Source organism: Triturus cristatus, chromosome 3_2 (assembly GCF_964204655.1).
Source record: "Triturus cristatus chromosome 3_2, aTriCri1.1, whole genome shotgun sequence".
In the NCBI taxonomy this organism is placed as follows: Eukaryota; Metazoa; Chordata; class Amphibia; order Caudata; family Salamandridae; genus Triturus; species Triturus cristatus.
The window spans coordinates 956,925,765-956,941,399 of record NC_140584.1 but is presented as its reverse complement, the minus strand read 5'-3'; the positions used below and the strand labels follow the sequence as shown (position 1 = coordinate 956,941,399).

The 15,635-nt window shown below is 42.2% G+C and overlaps 1 protein-coding gene across 10 annotated transcripts in view; it reads left to right on the top strand.

Annotated features, from left to right (window-relative positions):
- The window catches only part of SYNRG (synergin gamma), a 501,862-nt gene that overhangs the window by 118,113 nt on the left and 368,114 nt on the right, over positions 1–15,635 (top strand). For 4 of the 10 annotated variants that reach the window (XM_085649490.1, XM_085649489.1, XM_085649493.1 and 1 more), the window contains one exon: positions 11,650–11,952. The exons of 2 other annotated variants lie outside the window; for them this stretch is intronic. In XM_085649490.1, coding sequence (XP_085505616.1) covers positions 11,650–11,952 — 303 coding nt within the window. Of the gene's footprint in view, positions 1–11,649; positions 11,953–12,950; positions 13,185–15,635 lie in introns of all 10 variants that reach the window. 4 more of the 10 variants (XM_085649487.1, XM_085649486.1, XM_085649488.1 and 1 more) reach the window with 2 other exon arrangements.

Genomic DNA, 15,635 nt, shown 5'->3' with positions numbered 1-15,635 from the left:
CGATCGTCAATAGCCTTTTATGGGTTCTAGGTCCCTAAAATTCAATATTCCTGGGTAACTGCTTTGCGCACTAAGGGTACAGGTCTATTACTAGCAGTCTTAAATCCAGGAACATTGATTTTGGAGACCATTTGGAGCTATAACTGTTCTCACCTTGAACTGTATGCACTCGCCTCTCCTCATTCCATGACTTAACACCAGTCAGCCCATTAACTCGAAATTGGCAACTTTGACAACAGGACCATTTTCTTATGCCAACCAAAAAAATCAATATTTGAATTTGAACCCTAGTTTCCTATTGGTGTTTTTTGAGCTTTGGAGATTCGTGAGGGAATTGCAGTCACCTTGTTTGAATTCTTTGTTGGCCCCTGCGAAAGTAGGTCAAATTATAGCAAACTTAATACATTTGTAACTTTACATCTGACATCCAGAGCTGATTGTAAACCTGATCTATAGTAAAGTGTTTCAACCTTCAAGCCCAAAACTCTCTCTGTATCTCCAGATATGAATTCTACAACCTAGTAAGTCACATTGCCCATAGACTCCAGTGTTTTGATTATAAAGCATTACAGCATAAGTACTATAGTACAATAGAAATTGAATTCCTGCGGCAGAAGGTGCAAAGACCTTCTGGTTTCTTTGCTGATTATCACATTGACAGCTTCACATTAACCTGCTTTGTAAATTAAGACTTCTTTGAAAAACTTTTAGCTCTGACTGGGCCCGGAGTTTGAGTGTGATTACTCTTTGAAATTTCATTTGTGTTCAAAATCTATCGCTAGCTGGGGGAGTAAGTCTTATCTGTTTACCCTGTCTACTTGAAAGCCACATGTAGAAATTCAGCAGAACTTAGTTATCGATACACTAGTCGTGGGGCAGCAATTGTATCCACATAATCCACCATGGCGTACTGCCATGATAACTGCTAACTTCACTAGGGCCCAGAGTAAGGTTGCATGCACCACAATCGGGTTTCCGCCATAATACTGTTTATTCCAATAGGGAGGGCTATGCTTTCATTCTTTTTTTAAATATTCTTTGAAAAATATATGATGCTTAACAATGCATCAGTAACCACAATTACATAGGCGTGGAAGCACATTTGGTCAAATGGAGCATAGTGCAGCAGCAATATGGCTGCAGCAGTCATTCATGAATGAGGTCCATGCATTACACCAGTGTCTCTCCCGCATCACAGGAGCTCTGCAATTGGGGTAGCTCTACATTCTCTCCCATATCTATACCATAATGTTTCAACCAAGAACTCCAAACTTTGTAAAACTTCTTTGGGAAATCTCTGACCTCATATGTAACCTTGTCAGCACTTGTAGAGGTCTATCCCGGTTTTCCATTCCTGTAAGGTTGGCGACTCTGGGGCACCCCAATACTTAGCTACACCCCTCTCAGCCACTATGAGGCCCAAGTTACAAAAGAGGAGTTTGGTTTGGAATTTTGTATTGTCTAATCCGTGGCAGCACCACTCCTTCCTTGAGGGTGACCTGGTATGGTGTAATGTTCATGAAACCTACGTCAGTCGGGCCTTGTGCCCATAGGTGCTGTGGTACATTTTGAAGCCTGATGTCAATATCTTTCATTACAAAATGGCCCTTGAAATCACGTAAATACAGTCGCACTCCTTCTGGCGAGCAACAGATAATTGCCCCCAGTTCCTTTAACGTTTTTATGCCAAGTAAGTTTTCTGGACATGATTTAGTAAGCAGTAAGTCTGTTGTATGTATGAGTGGACCAACTCCTAAACAGACTGGTTCTGAAACCTCATTGATAATAGGCTTTCCTGAAAAGCCCAGGGATATACTCTTTGAGCCCGAGAGGGGTGCCCCTGGAACCTCGGAATGACTGATGGTAGTTCTACTCGCCCCAGTGTCAATCAAAAACTTTATTTTGTCCTAGTAAACGTGCATGCACATAGGGACCCGCTTGGTCCACAGGAACTGGAATAAGGGGCAAGTCGAATTCCCTCTCTGGGCTGCTTCATGAATATGCTTGGTATTCTGGATAGTTAGTCTGAGCATGCTCATACATTTGTGTTGTGGCGTGGGCTGGTGCAGGTGCATGGACAGGCGGCGGCGGTGAAAACGTGTCTGATGTCTGATGTGTGTTATTTTCTTTGGGAGGATAAGGACGTGGCTTTGTTTTACCTATAGCTATATTGTGTTTCAGGACTGCACATTCATTTATGAAGTGGCCTGGCTTCTTGCAATAATTACAGGTCCCATTACTTTGTTTCGTGCTATTCTTGTTCGTGTTTGTGTTTGCCGGTGTCGATTGGGCCACCAGCATCTTCATCTTTGTGTCTTTCATGCGTCTCTTTTCCTGGTCGTGTTCTTCTCTAATTCTGTTCTGGTGATATTGTAACATCTGTAACATTTGGGAAGGGCTGTTTGCTTGCCAAGTACTCTCAACCTTCAGTACCCTATACTTCACCTCTGGTAGGGAATTTTCTACTAGTTTGCTCACGAAAAGATGGGGATATGAATCGCTACCGGGCTTAAGACCACTATTGATAGTGAAACACTTCTCAAACCTAGAGTAAAAATTGCTAGTGTCTTCGTCTGGTTTCTGTTTACAGGCCGAAATAGCATCCCAGTCTTCTTTCTTGGTAATTAATAATCTGGGCAAAACTTGTACAAGGAGTTCAGGTAGGTCTTTAGCTCGGGGACCCAGACCAACCCCCGGGCCTCTTCCCTCTTCCTCTCTTTCCAACAGATCCCAGCTGAGCCTTTTCTCTCCCACCTCCCAGTCCTGTCCTTTCAGCTTCTCGTAAATACCAGCAGGCAATAGTACTTTTAATAACTTTAGAATGTCAGCATATGTATATTCTCCTAAGCGAAGAATGTCCTTTAGTTCTCGGTGAAAACCCCCCGGGTCTTTATCATGGGATGGTAACATTTTTTTTCATTTCCAGTATCTCTAATTTTGACAAGGGGGTGTAGACATACACCCGTTGCAGTTCATTGTTTGCATCCTTTACAGGATGAACCTCTCGTAGGGGGTTCAGCTTGTCGTATGACTGTCACTTAACCTGTGGTGGAGCGGGAAGCAGGGACCTAGTCACGTATACTATATACTTGTGTCGCTGATCCATGATGACATTAATCAGTTCAGTACCCATGTTCATCCACCTGTCTAGTATTTTGTCGTCCAGCAACTCATACAATAGACCAGGACCAGAATATTGACTCTCATATAACGTGATCAAATGTTGGACCATGTAAACACCAGCTATGCGCTGTTCGTTTGGTGGGAGGCTCAAGAACGTCTGTGCTACGATATCATTATTATATATATCATATTGGGATATCCACAGGGTGGCTGACCGTGCTAATTCATTTTCGGTCGGGGTGAGGGGCTGATCGTTACCTAACCATTTATTCACCGCTTTTTCGGTGATTTGGAACAAACTTTCAAGGGAATATCTTTCTTTTATGGCAGTTCCCTTTTTACGGTGATTGAGGCCCTTGGGCCTTTCGAATCGCCGGGCATGGCCCACATAATGTATTCTGTCTTTGTCCCCTGCTTCGTCATCAGATGATAACTCAGCCTTTTCGTTCGGGCCTCCTTCGTGTGACGCTATTATTGCCTTTCGGATTTTGGTCAACATGTTGTCTGTCTGGCCTGATTTTATCATGCTGACCGGCATCTATGCGATCACTCCAACCAATATAACAACGGTCTACGTCCCCGTCGCCTTCGTCTTTTTCCCTGATCAGACAATTAATTAGGAAGCGAAGGATATAGTTCTTAATAATTACCTTTCTATTTTGTACAGCTTCTGCTATGCACTCAGAACCTTCCCCTGTTCTTATGAATGTGTACATTTTCTTTAGATGTTTATCCATATCTGGTAATTTTTCCAAATCTGCGACTGCTCGTCTAAGCCGTAGTGAAAACACGAGCATTCTGCCCTTTCCTGGATCTGGGTCATATATACATTCGGAGATGTCTACTTTTACTGTCGGCCCCCCTCCTGATGTTGCCCCGGATCCTCCCTCCCCGCCGTCCTCGAGCTCCTGGAGCTGTTCTTGCGTTGGGGGTGCAGGGAAAAATCCGTCCACGTATGCTGGTGGGGATTCCTCTAGGTAGGTGTTAATGAACGTTTCGGATGCTGTTTGTTTTATTTTTCGGGGTACTTGCGGTGGCACTCTAACTGGTCTTTCTACTGGGGCCACTTTTGCTAGTTCCTCTGAAAGGACGGGGTAAATACCAGCAACGACAGTATTTCTTTTTCTTTCAGTCTGCTCTCTTTTTACCCGTTCCCCTTCCTCCTGTAATTTCTCTTCTTTGGCTTTTTCGGACTCCTCAATCAAAGACATTTCTAGAGCGCGCTACATACCCGTAGGGTCTCAAGGCGCTGGGGGGGGGGGTGCCGCTACTGCTCGAACAGCCAGGTCTTCAGCTTCTTCCTGAAGGAGAGGTGGTCTTGGGTCAGGCGCAGGTCGGTCGGGAGGGAGTTCCAGGTCTTGGCGGCCTGTCTACTTCTCTCTGCTTTGTGGAACTTTCTCTGTTCTTCTATGTGACTCCTTGCGCCATAACTCAATGGCATCCTTCTGAGCAGGTCTAGATTTTCTCTTCCATATCTCTTCCTCTACCTTCATAATGCATTCCGCATCCCACGTTCCCGTGATGGGCCATTTATACTTTCTCTAAATCCTTCGTGTAATCCACCCATAGTTCTAAAAACAACACTGCATCTAAACCATGCTTACAGTACATGAAATGTCCAGGTGTGTCTCTAGGCGGAATGTTAACTGGTTCCTCTAGTACACCTTTTCTGGTACATATCTTACGCAGTTTTGAAAATAACGGCATGTTGGAATGTAACCGAAAACAAAAATCACAATGAACAAAAAAAACAAAAATCACAATGAAACAAACTTACATAAAAAACTGACACATTCAAACCTAACTGAACCTGGCTAAGACAATAACATTCATACAGTTATATCGGTGCACCTGAAAACTTGGACTTTAATTCTTGAATACATTAATTCTTGAATGCATGCTCTTGAACATACCGGTCTCACAAGTGAGACACGTCTTTACCGTGTTCATTAAATGAACCCGTCATTATTGCAACCCCCATGAGAAACTCACCGGGAAGCAGAACTTGAACTTGAAGGCCTCGGACACTTGACGCTGCGCAGGGAATGGCGTATCTTAGGTGGATCTCTAGAAACCTCGGACACAGCTCTCTTGCAGGGTGGGCTCTGGGTCGGGACGATCCGCAATCCTCACCGCCTCGTATGGATGCCTGGTCGCAGTCCGTCTCCTTCGTTGGCCTGAGGGAGTTGGCGGGAAAACCCGCGGCGTGTACACTCTAAGTCCGTCACGGCTGTGGAAGGGGGCAAAACTGGACCTTCATCTCCGGTGCATGGGGAAAGATTTGTCCCTGTTCGGGCGCCATTAATGTCGTAAATAAAATATTACACGCTCAGAATTTCTATATATCAATATGATCATGCATGAAGCAAGAGGCTGAGTCCGTGGTATCAGGTTCAAAAGGGCTTTATTCAAATAACTCGAGTTATAGGGAGAATAGTTCCATCACCACAAGGGATCAGGAAGGGTCTTCTCAGAATATTCTCAATATTCTCAAACTTTATTCACAGAGTACAGTATATATACATTGTAATAGTATACGTAAGCAGGAGTGCTTCAGGCGGAGCAAGAGAGAATGAGATAAGAGCATGTGGGTGTGTAAGTAGGCGTGAAGGTGGGCGTCCACTTGATGATAATGGGTAAGTGTCATAGGTGGGTGGATGCCTGGTGGGTGGATGCCTGGAGGGGCTTGCGTGATCAGCTGGAACTTTACTGGAACTTTGCCTTACTTGTGCTCAACTTGAGCATGACGTGTAACTGACGTGTGAAAGGGTTGCTATGCAACCGGGGAGTCTGGAGTCTGGAAGTGAGGCCTTCAGTGTCAGGGCGACCAGCACATCTTGTATTATCTGATATCTAAAGTCTGGAGCAGGGACTGATTTGTGACATAGGTTGCCCATCACCAAGAGCCAATGTGGCATCTATTTCTTCATTTACTGCTAAAGTCTTACATGGGGGCTATGGGCTTTTCACTGACGTGAGCTTTGCAATCGCACAAAAAGAGACAGAGAGGCTAGGCTTTCTCCTTTGCAGACGGGTCGTGTTTATTCCTCCTTCTCCAGGCAGGAATGTGGTTTCGGTAGGAGTAAGCAGATAACCATGCTCAATACTGTCTCGGCACCTTGGACTGGGCCCCTTTGGCTGAGGCCCAAGTGTGCAAGGCCAAGGATACGCAGCTGCAGCTTTCAGAGCGTTCTGAGGCCTGAAACCTCTTTTCGGCTCTGGCTGAGCCACAATAATGGGCTTTCATGAAAATGCGGGAAAACATGATGCAAAACGTGTAGGCCTCAGAGCAGATTTGTCGTTTTTCTCATGGGAGACTGGATTATGGCAGGCCACGTTTATAGCATAAGCATCATGATAGACAGGCCATGGAGGGGAAATACATAGGTTACATGTATGTGCACGAGTGACTGGGAACACACGGGGACACATAGGCCTTACGATATTTTAATTTCCTCACTTTGAAAAATATATGATGCTTAACAATGCATCAGTAACCACAATTACATAGGCGTGGAAGCACATTTGGTCAAATGGAGCATAGTGCAGCAGCGATATGGCTGCAGCAGTCATTCATGAATGAGGTCCATGCATTACACCAGTGTCTCTCCCGCATCACAGGAGCTCTGCAATTGGGGTAGCTCTACATTCTCTCCCATATCTATACCATAATGTTTCAACCAAGAACTCCAAACTTTGTAAAACTTCTTTGGGAAATCTCTGACCTCATATGTAACCTTGTCAGCACTTGTAGAGGTCTATCCCGGTTTTCCATTCCTGTAAGGTTGGCGACTCTGGGGCACCCCAATACTTAGCTACACCCCTCTCAGCCACTATGAGGCCCAAGTTACAAAAGAGGAGTTTGGTTTGGGGATATCTACCTCTGTAGGTATACCTAACCAAATGAACTCTGGGTCCATCTGCAGTTTTTCTCCCTGTATCTTGAGTTCCTCCAATATGGGGGGAGTGTGTGTGTTAGTGTGTGTGTGTTAGTGTGTGTGTGTTAGTGTGTGTGTGTTAGTGTGTGTGTGTTAGTGTGTGTGTGTTAGTGTGTGTGTGTTAGTGTGTGTGTGTTAGTGTGTGTGTGTTAGTGTGTGTGTGTTAGTGTGTGTGTGTTAGTGTGTGTGTGTTAGTGTGTGTGTGTTAGTGTGTGTGTGTGTTTGGGTGTGTGTGTGTTTGGGTGTGTGTGTGTTTGGGTGTGTGTGTTTGGGTGTGTGTGTTTGGGTGTGTGTGTTTGGGTGTGTGTGTTTGGGTGTGTGTGTTTGGGTGTGTGTGTTTGGGTGTGTGTGTTTGGGTGTGTGTGTTTGGGTGTGTGTGTTTGGGTGTGTGTGTTTGGGTGTGTGTGTTTGGGTGTGTGTGTGTTTGGGTGTGTGTGTTTGGGTGTGTGTGTGTTTGTGTGTGTGTGTGTGTGTGTGTGTGTGTGTGTGTGTGTGTGTTAGTGTGTGTGTGTGTTAGTGTGTGTGTGTTAGTGTGTGTGTTAATAATTGTCTTGTTAGTCAAAGCGATCGCTATTTCTCCCTGGAGTCTTCTCCCCTTTAGAGGTGCATACTCTGGGATATCTGCTTTGTCTCTGCCGTCCATGCATGTTTAAGTTGTTAACTGTTGGGTTTCAGTCAAGTAGTAATCCCGCTGAAGGGGATCAGCTTTCCATCCTCTAGGAGATCTCCCAGTTTAGAGATCCCAATTGTGTCTGATGCCCCAAATGACCTCAGCTTTCCAATTTCCTTCAAATGTGTTCCTATCTATAAGGGGGAGGGGGGCTTCTCAAGTGATTCATGCTTCCCACCCAGTCCGTCTCTCTGACCCTTTCCAGGCTTCTATAGTCTTTTGGATTGCGGGCAATAACTGCTTTACCCCCTTGCCACAATAAAGGTAATGTAAGTTTGTGCAGCTTTGAAATTGGCATCCCTCTATAGTGCATAAGTCGGTGGTCTCTAGGTAAGTGACCTCAGTCGTTGATGACTATTACGTGTGCCACCCGGTAGTATACCCTTATGTCTGGAAGAGCTATTCCCCTGTTATATTGCAGCCTGATACTCTCAATTGATTCAATATTCCAGCCAATCTTTTGGAGTGGGTGTAAGCCACAGATTCAAGCAGGCAACAGATACACCGACTGCCTTGGAGCCACAATCAAAGTCCAGATTTTCTGACCTGGGGGAGGTCCTTCAATTGCGCCTTATCCACAGAAGGGGGAAATTGGGGGGCAATTTCTCCTCTACTCCCACAGGGCTACAGCTGGAAGTCCCACTCATAAAGTGACAGCTTCTTGGGAGCAAGGTCATACACAGTAGTGAGAGGCAGGACTCAAATGCTCACTCCAGCTAGGGTCGTAGCACAGGCTTCCATCCTATCTGGCCTTCTTGCTCTTGATCTTTGAGAAAGTTCCTGCCTCTGTTGCCTAGATCAGCTAAGGAGACGGTAGTCCGGGCTTTGATCCTCTCCCGTCTTGACTACGCCAATGGCCTCTACATCGGCCTGCCCGATTACTTGCTGAAAAAGCTACAGGTAATCCAGAATGCTGCGGCCCGGCTGGTGGTTAATCTTACCATCAGAAATTGCATTTCTCCTTCGCTTCGTCTTCTGCACTGGCTCCCTGTCAGGAAACGCGTTGAATTCAAGGCTTTGGTTATTGCACATCGCGCCCTCTACGATGGAGGCCCTTCCTATCTTAAAAAGCGTTTTTCTTTCTACCTGCCTACCAGACTGTTGAGATCTTCATCGCAGCTCCTTGCTTCTACCCCCGGCGTTCGCCTTCAACGTATGGGGGGTAGATCTCTTGCTTTTAAGGCCACCAGGCTGTGGAATGCTTTGCCGCTATCTTTGCGAGCGATTCAGGACTCCTATCTGTTCAGAAAGCATCTCAAAACTCATCTGTTTTAAGTATCTATTGTCCATACTGTCCTCGTAGCTCGCAACGGGACACTCCTAGGAGTAGCTGAGCGCGTTATAAATACACAATAACATAACATAACACGTGCCTGCAAGTTGAAACCCTCCATAACCTGACTTAAATAAATTAAGTAAACATCAGAAGAGCATGAAAATGCCAAACACTGCTATAGAAGAACTGCTAATCACCACTGCCTAATCCAAGTTAAGATGATACATCCTGCACCTGTGGTGTTGAACTTCAGGGGTCAGTTAAAGCTCTCCTCTCTGTGCTCTATGCCCAAATAGCTGCTATCAATGTACTTTCCTGCTTGCAAACAAATATTAATAAAACAGTTAAAAAAAACTATTTGTGATAATAGAGACATTTGAGTTGCTATGCATTAGACTCTATTCTTGTTTTAAATCACCTTCAGCTTTGTTATTCCAAAGGAAATGCTCTCTACATCACTGTAACATCCAGTGGACAAGGGTCATGGAAACCTGCGCACTTCATTTCAGAGAGCAGGATGTTTTAGCTACAAGAATCTTTCGAAATATATGTACAGACTTCTCTACAACACAAAATAAAATAAGTTATTTAATAAATGGACAGTGTGATCAGTGAAATAGTACCAGATAATCATTAAGTGATGTATTCCAATCTTTGTCACTCTTCTGGGAAACACTCCTGCTTTAAATGTAATGTATTCAATTATTTCTTTTGACTCCATTTGATTATTCTGTCTGTATATATTGATTCATTTTTCAGGGAACTTCACATATTATTTGACGAAACAACAAATGACGGAAGTTAATTCCTAATCGCAAATTTCATAGATGTACATTGAAGTGCTCCTAAAGCATGGGCTCTAGATAGGTCATCGGTTCATTGTCACTGAGAATAATTTAGACTTTTCCACATTTATGCATAAAATAAATTAGACTATCATGCCTATTGTAAGCCAGAATTCCATCCCACATTGAGAAAAAAACATAAAGGCTGCATTCTTTTCAGTAAAAACAGATTTTTGTGAATGAATATGATAATGTCAGTGCATTCATTTTTATCATTTTTTACTATTCGGTGAATATGACTATTGCATGTAAGAATGGTAGCGTTCCCTCAGTGGTGGTGGTGGTGGTGGGGGGCAGGGTGCGCACCTGAATCAAAGATGTGATCTAAAATGGAGAGGAAGGATTCAATGCCTTAAGTCAAGTGCTGCTGAAAGAGCCAATAACACTGCTATACAATGCAGCAGCATTTGAGACACTGCTTTAAAATGAAAGGCAACCTGAACTATCGAGTTGTACTTTTCAGGGTTCTCCTGGTCTAAAGTGTATTTCTTAAGCACAGATCCCAGTGTATTTCATATGTCTTGGAGAAACATAGGTCATTGTTTAATTTCTGCATAGTGTAAATATACTTTAAACCTGAAAAGATAAGTACATTGAAGCAGTGTCTGATATTTCCTTAGCAGGCTGCATGCACACATTCTCTTACAGGTTGCTTATCTATACTTTTCTGTGAGTAAACTGGTGCGTTTGTTTCTACTTGGTGGCTCTCAAATCTTTTTGAGAACTTTAGAGGCATGTGCCGAAAATATTCAATTAAGGGATCTTGCGATGCTGGTCAGTTTTCTTATATCAACATAATAGTAATATCTCTGGTTCCATGACCTTCCGACTTTTGGAGTGTCCTAATACTTGATGCCTAGGCTGTTGGTATTCAATCTGTAATGCTCTCTGCCCTGAGCTGCTTGTGTAAAAGCCGCCATTTGTAAATTCAACCTCAGAGTTCTTTACACCAATGGAAGTTTTGAAATACTTGGCGATGTGACTTGTTTAGAACAGTCAGTGTTTATTTATGTAAAAGCTACCTATAATGCAATGTATGGCTTGTGGTCATTAGAGAGTTGCACAGTGAGAAAAAACATAAAGGCTGCAATCTATTCAGTAAAAACAGATTTCTGTGAAAGAATATAATATCAGTGCGTTCATGTTGAATTTTTTGTATTTTTTATTTTTTGTAATTTTTTTTACTGTTCAGTGAAAAGGAATATTGCATGTAAGAATGGTAGCGTTCTCTCAGTGGTGGTGGGGGGGGGGAGAAGAAGGGCACCTGAATCCAAGATGTGATCTAAAATGGAGAGGAAGGATTCACTGCCTTCAGTCAAGTGCTGCTGAGAGAGCCAATAACACTGCTATACAATGCAGCAGCATTTGACTCTACAGTTTAAAAATAAAAGGCAACCTGAACTATCGAGATGTACTTTTCAGGGTTCTCATGGTCTAAAGTATATTTCTTAAGCACAGATCCTAATCTGACATGACTTTAGCTTGTTTGAATGCATGTACTTCAAAAGGTAAGCATAAATTATTTGCCATAATGGAAGAAATATTTCCTTAAAGTGTATGGTAGGTCTTTGAAACATTCAGGTTTACATGTTTACGCTCGTAATGTATGTTCTGTACTGTCAGTGATCAAGAACTGAATGATTTGTCGTCTTTAGTTCATCATCTTAGTTTGTTGTCCGCATTCTCGTCGTCATGTTGTCTTTTGTAACATTTAACTTCTGTAATTGTGTTTTTCCTTTTCTGTTGTATTCCATCGTGTTCTTTGTTCCATCACCTTTATCATTTTCCATTTTGCAGATTGTCCCACACCATCTCGTCACCATGTTTCTGTTTCTCAAATCCCTGCTTTTCCTGATGACGAAGAGTTCAGTGACTTTATGCAAGGGCCTGTTATAAGCCCTTCATTTGGGGTTTCTTCCCAACCTATCCAGGCATTCAGTCTGCGTTCCCAAGCTGGGGAGATGCTGTCGGAGCAGGCTGTGAAACTTACCCAGCCTCCCCCTCCAGCACAGATTCAAGGGTACTCGAGTCCACAAGGCTCCATTGGGCAGGTTCCTAAAATTTCTACCTCATCACCTGCACATTCTGTGCAGACAACAGGTAACGCATATTTTTAAAGTCCAACAATTCTAACATGATTTCCCCTGCATTTGAAATGCTCTCCTTGTAATATCACGTATGGAAATGAATCCGGCTAGGCAGTATGATCATAGTCACTTATTTAAAGGTGATGATCTCAATCAATCTAGCTCACTCGCATGAACTTTTTTTTCATACATTTTGTTTGATAAAGTTGGGGAGAGGCTAGTATTTATTGTTGCTTCCTAGCATAGTCTCCATTTGTGATGAGGCTAAATATGCAAAAACAATTTTGTTGAGTGTCTGTCTCCCCCACTTGCCTGTAGCATCATGTGTTGATGTCTTCTCAGACTTAGTCAGTTGAGAGGCAGCAAGTCAATTGAACGGGCTATTAAGGCTACTTGAAGGTTGTCTTAGCTGCCAGATTTGAATGATTACATTTCATTTTGGGGGCCATTCACCTTTGTTACATTCAAGGTGGTACATACTATTCTCACGCAATTAGAGCATGCACTAACAGAATTGTTTTGTATTGCTCTGCCACTTCCAACATTGAATTGGATAGTGGGAAGGCTTGTGTGCTCCGTCTATCTAGATTTCCATGTTGCAGATGACATGCCAGAGCCATTTCTGGAAGGGGTGACCTTCCCATTTGGCAATGTTGAAAACCTCCAAGTCTATTGTGTATTTCTTTGAGTATGACAAAGCTGATCTTCTGAAGGCACACACTTACTTGTGTAAGTGAAGAGTGACCAATATGTGCACGCTGAGTTCCTCAATCAAGCCCCATTTTTATTTATTCACCTTGGTTGAAGTCCAGATTTAGTAAACATTTTATTAAATAGCATAAGTGCTTGCATTTATTTCTTTGTTGCCAGATCTGTGTATATTGGGAGGGAAATATATACATTAATAAATAAAAACTGATGAAAGGTTTCTTATAAATGATCAATTTTGGACACCTTGTCTACATTTAAAAGCAACCCTAAAGTAATCAATCCATGGTGCTATTTGTTTAGGCCCTTCGTTGGAGCTGAACCTTTTAACCTCTGGTGACTTAAGTTCACCCGGCCAAAGACTATTTAGCCTTAAACCCTCGGAATCTTTGACTCCAGTCGCACCCAAAGCTGCATCCTCAACTCCAAGTGAAAGTCTTCCCAGTTTATTGTCCCACAACTGGGGGGGTTTTGGCAGTTCCGTCCCTGCAGAGGATACAAAATCATCAGACCAAAACCGACCAGTGAAGGAGAGTGGTGAGCTGATTAAATTTCTGACACTGAAGAACAGCTTTTGACTAACAATCTTGATTGGACTTGAAGAAAAATCAGCTATTTTTGCTTCAGCACACTTGCTTAATTATTAACTAATGTCTATGCCGGATGCTAAATAAAGCTTTCTTCAAATTTTTAAGTGCTGCTTTTGCAACTCTATTTTTAATTAATCTTCTAACAATCGCTTTTATTAATCTTTCTCATTTCCAAACTGCTCAGCATTTTTCGATTTCTGTTTTAAAGATCTCACAATCCGTGAATAACTCAGAAATCAGTGCGGCGTGCTATAAAATTAATTTTGAATGCTTTTATGTATGTGGCATCTACTTTTCAGGATTTTATTTTAAAGCCTATCGATGGTTGTGAGATACTTATCAAATTTGTCTGGCAAAGTATACATTCCGTTTGTCATGATAACACAAGCTATAAATTGAGTTGAAGGACATCTTTCTAGTTGTGAGACTTTATTTCATGAGTGGTCTAATCCATGGGGACTTCAACCAGCTCTTCCTTCTTTTAAGGCACTCTGTCCCCGGGTGTTACCCACTCCACGTTCTAATTTACATACACAAATATTAACCACCCTTTCCTTTTTCTTGCTTGTAGGACAGGGTGAGATTCCCTGAACGGTTTTAACAGCATATGTTTGGGGAAAAATACAGTTTCCAAACACATGTTCTTTTAGCTGTGTTGGAAAATAACGTTAAAATGCTTTGAAAAGCAGGAAGTGGAAAGGATGTTAAAATTAAAAAAGGAGTAGAGGTGGCTGTTGGAAGAAGGTATTTGGCTCTGTGCTTACTGGTGAATGTGTGTGGGGATGCACAACAACCTCAAAAATAGTGCTTGAGTTGGTGCTACCCATGAATTTCCCACTTAAAAAAGCATAAAATGTCACACTACCAAATAGATGCCCTGCCTATTTTGTATCCTGATGCGATCACAGATTTGCATGATTTGCATTGACACACCAATCTCTAAATTACCTGGGAATAAATGAACAGCTGTGTAGTTTAAACAGCTTCACCAGACACCTATACCTTTACTACTATTGATGCAACTATAATTATACTGGATGAAATGTGGTATCACAAAACAAACTCCTTCAAGTTTGAGAGGTACTGTGGAGAAGTTGGCATTTTTACATTGGGCAGCCTGATATCTGCTTTTTGAAATTATACCTGTGCGTGCTTAAATTGCTTTTAATATAGATCATTGCTTTTATTTGACAGGAAGAAACAATGCTGTTAGGAGTCAGACTTCGTGTTTGTGGTACTCTTGTAGCCAAGATACAGCCATATTCATTGTAGCAAAAAAAAATCATTGTCCGATGTTTTATAACTTTTTGTCCTTTTGAAATTTTAAATACCAATAATCGGACACATTTATTTCTCCTATTGTCCACCCCGGGCCTTCTCTAGTTAGTTGTAAATGTGCTGGTCTGATCAAGAAGATTGAAACACAGGCAGTAATTGTAAACTCATTGTATGTTCTATGAAGATAACTAGGACCATTTTTCAGTAAAAGAGAAAAAAAAAATCTAACTAGTTGAAATTGGATCCCAAACCTGATCTCCGTTCAGTGAAGTAAAACTGATGGCAAATATGTTCCATGCCCTTCGGCTGTACACCAGGCAACCTTTTGAATTCTAAGCCACTTGAAGATATAGCATTTAAAATGTGATAGGCTCTGTCTACTATGAATTGCAAAAATCCACTACTAATGAAAAAGGTGCCTCAACGATCACACAATATATTGGACATTTCAGCTTGCTCAAATGTCTGAGCTCTGAAATTCCTTCAATCCATGTAAATAAAGATTAGTTTATAAATGTCAGTGAGCATACAGAAGCTCTGTACAGCTTCAGGACAAGCGTTCCTACATCAATGACTGGTTACTTTGTAAGTGGTAGAAGCAGCAGTGACAACCGCTTACCTTGTTCAGGTCGGTGTTAAATCCATCGACCAATTCCAGAGCAGATATAAAATACATTGCAGGTGGCAAATAAAAATCATTATTACCTTGTTTTCAGTAACCGAGTGATGAATATCCAATCTTTATCCGCAAGAAGGCTCTCTGCTGCAGGAGGAAAGAGTAATTTTGCATTTTATAGTTATAAAATCATTTTCCTAAGTTAGAAGTGAGAAGGATGCACCATCTCACATCCTCCATGTATTTCCTTTAGAAGGGTAGATACAAAATATTGCATTTTATGCCCTCGTTTGGACAATTTCCCAAAGATTTATGTCCCATCTGCATATGGACATCTGTAGGGTTTAATTAAATTGATCTACATGCTTACCTCAATTTTATTGAATAAGGGACTAGCCAGGTATTTTTAGTTCACTTAGTGCATAAAAATTCCGAAGCATTTGGATATCAACATACAAAACTGAATATTGTCATCTTTGTATCCATTTCACATTGAACCATTTA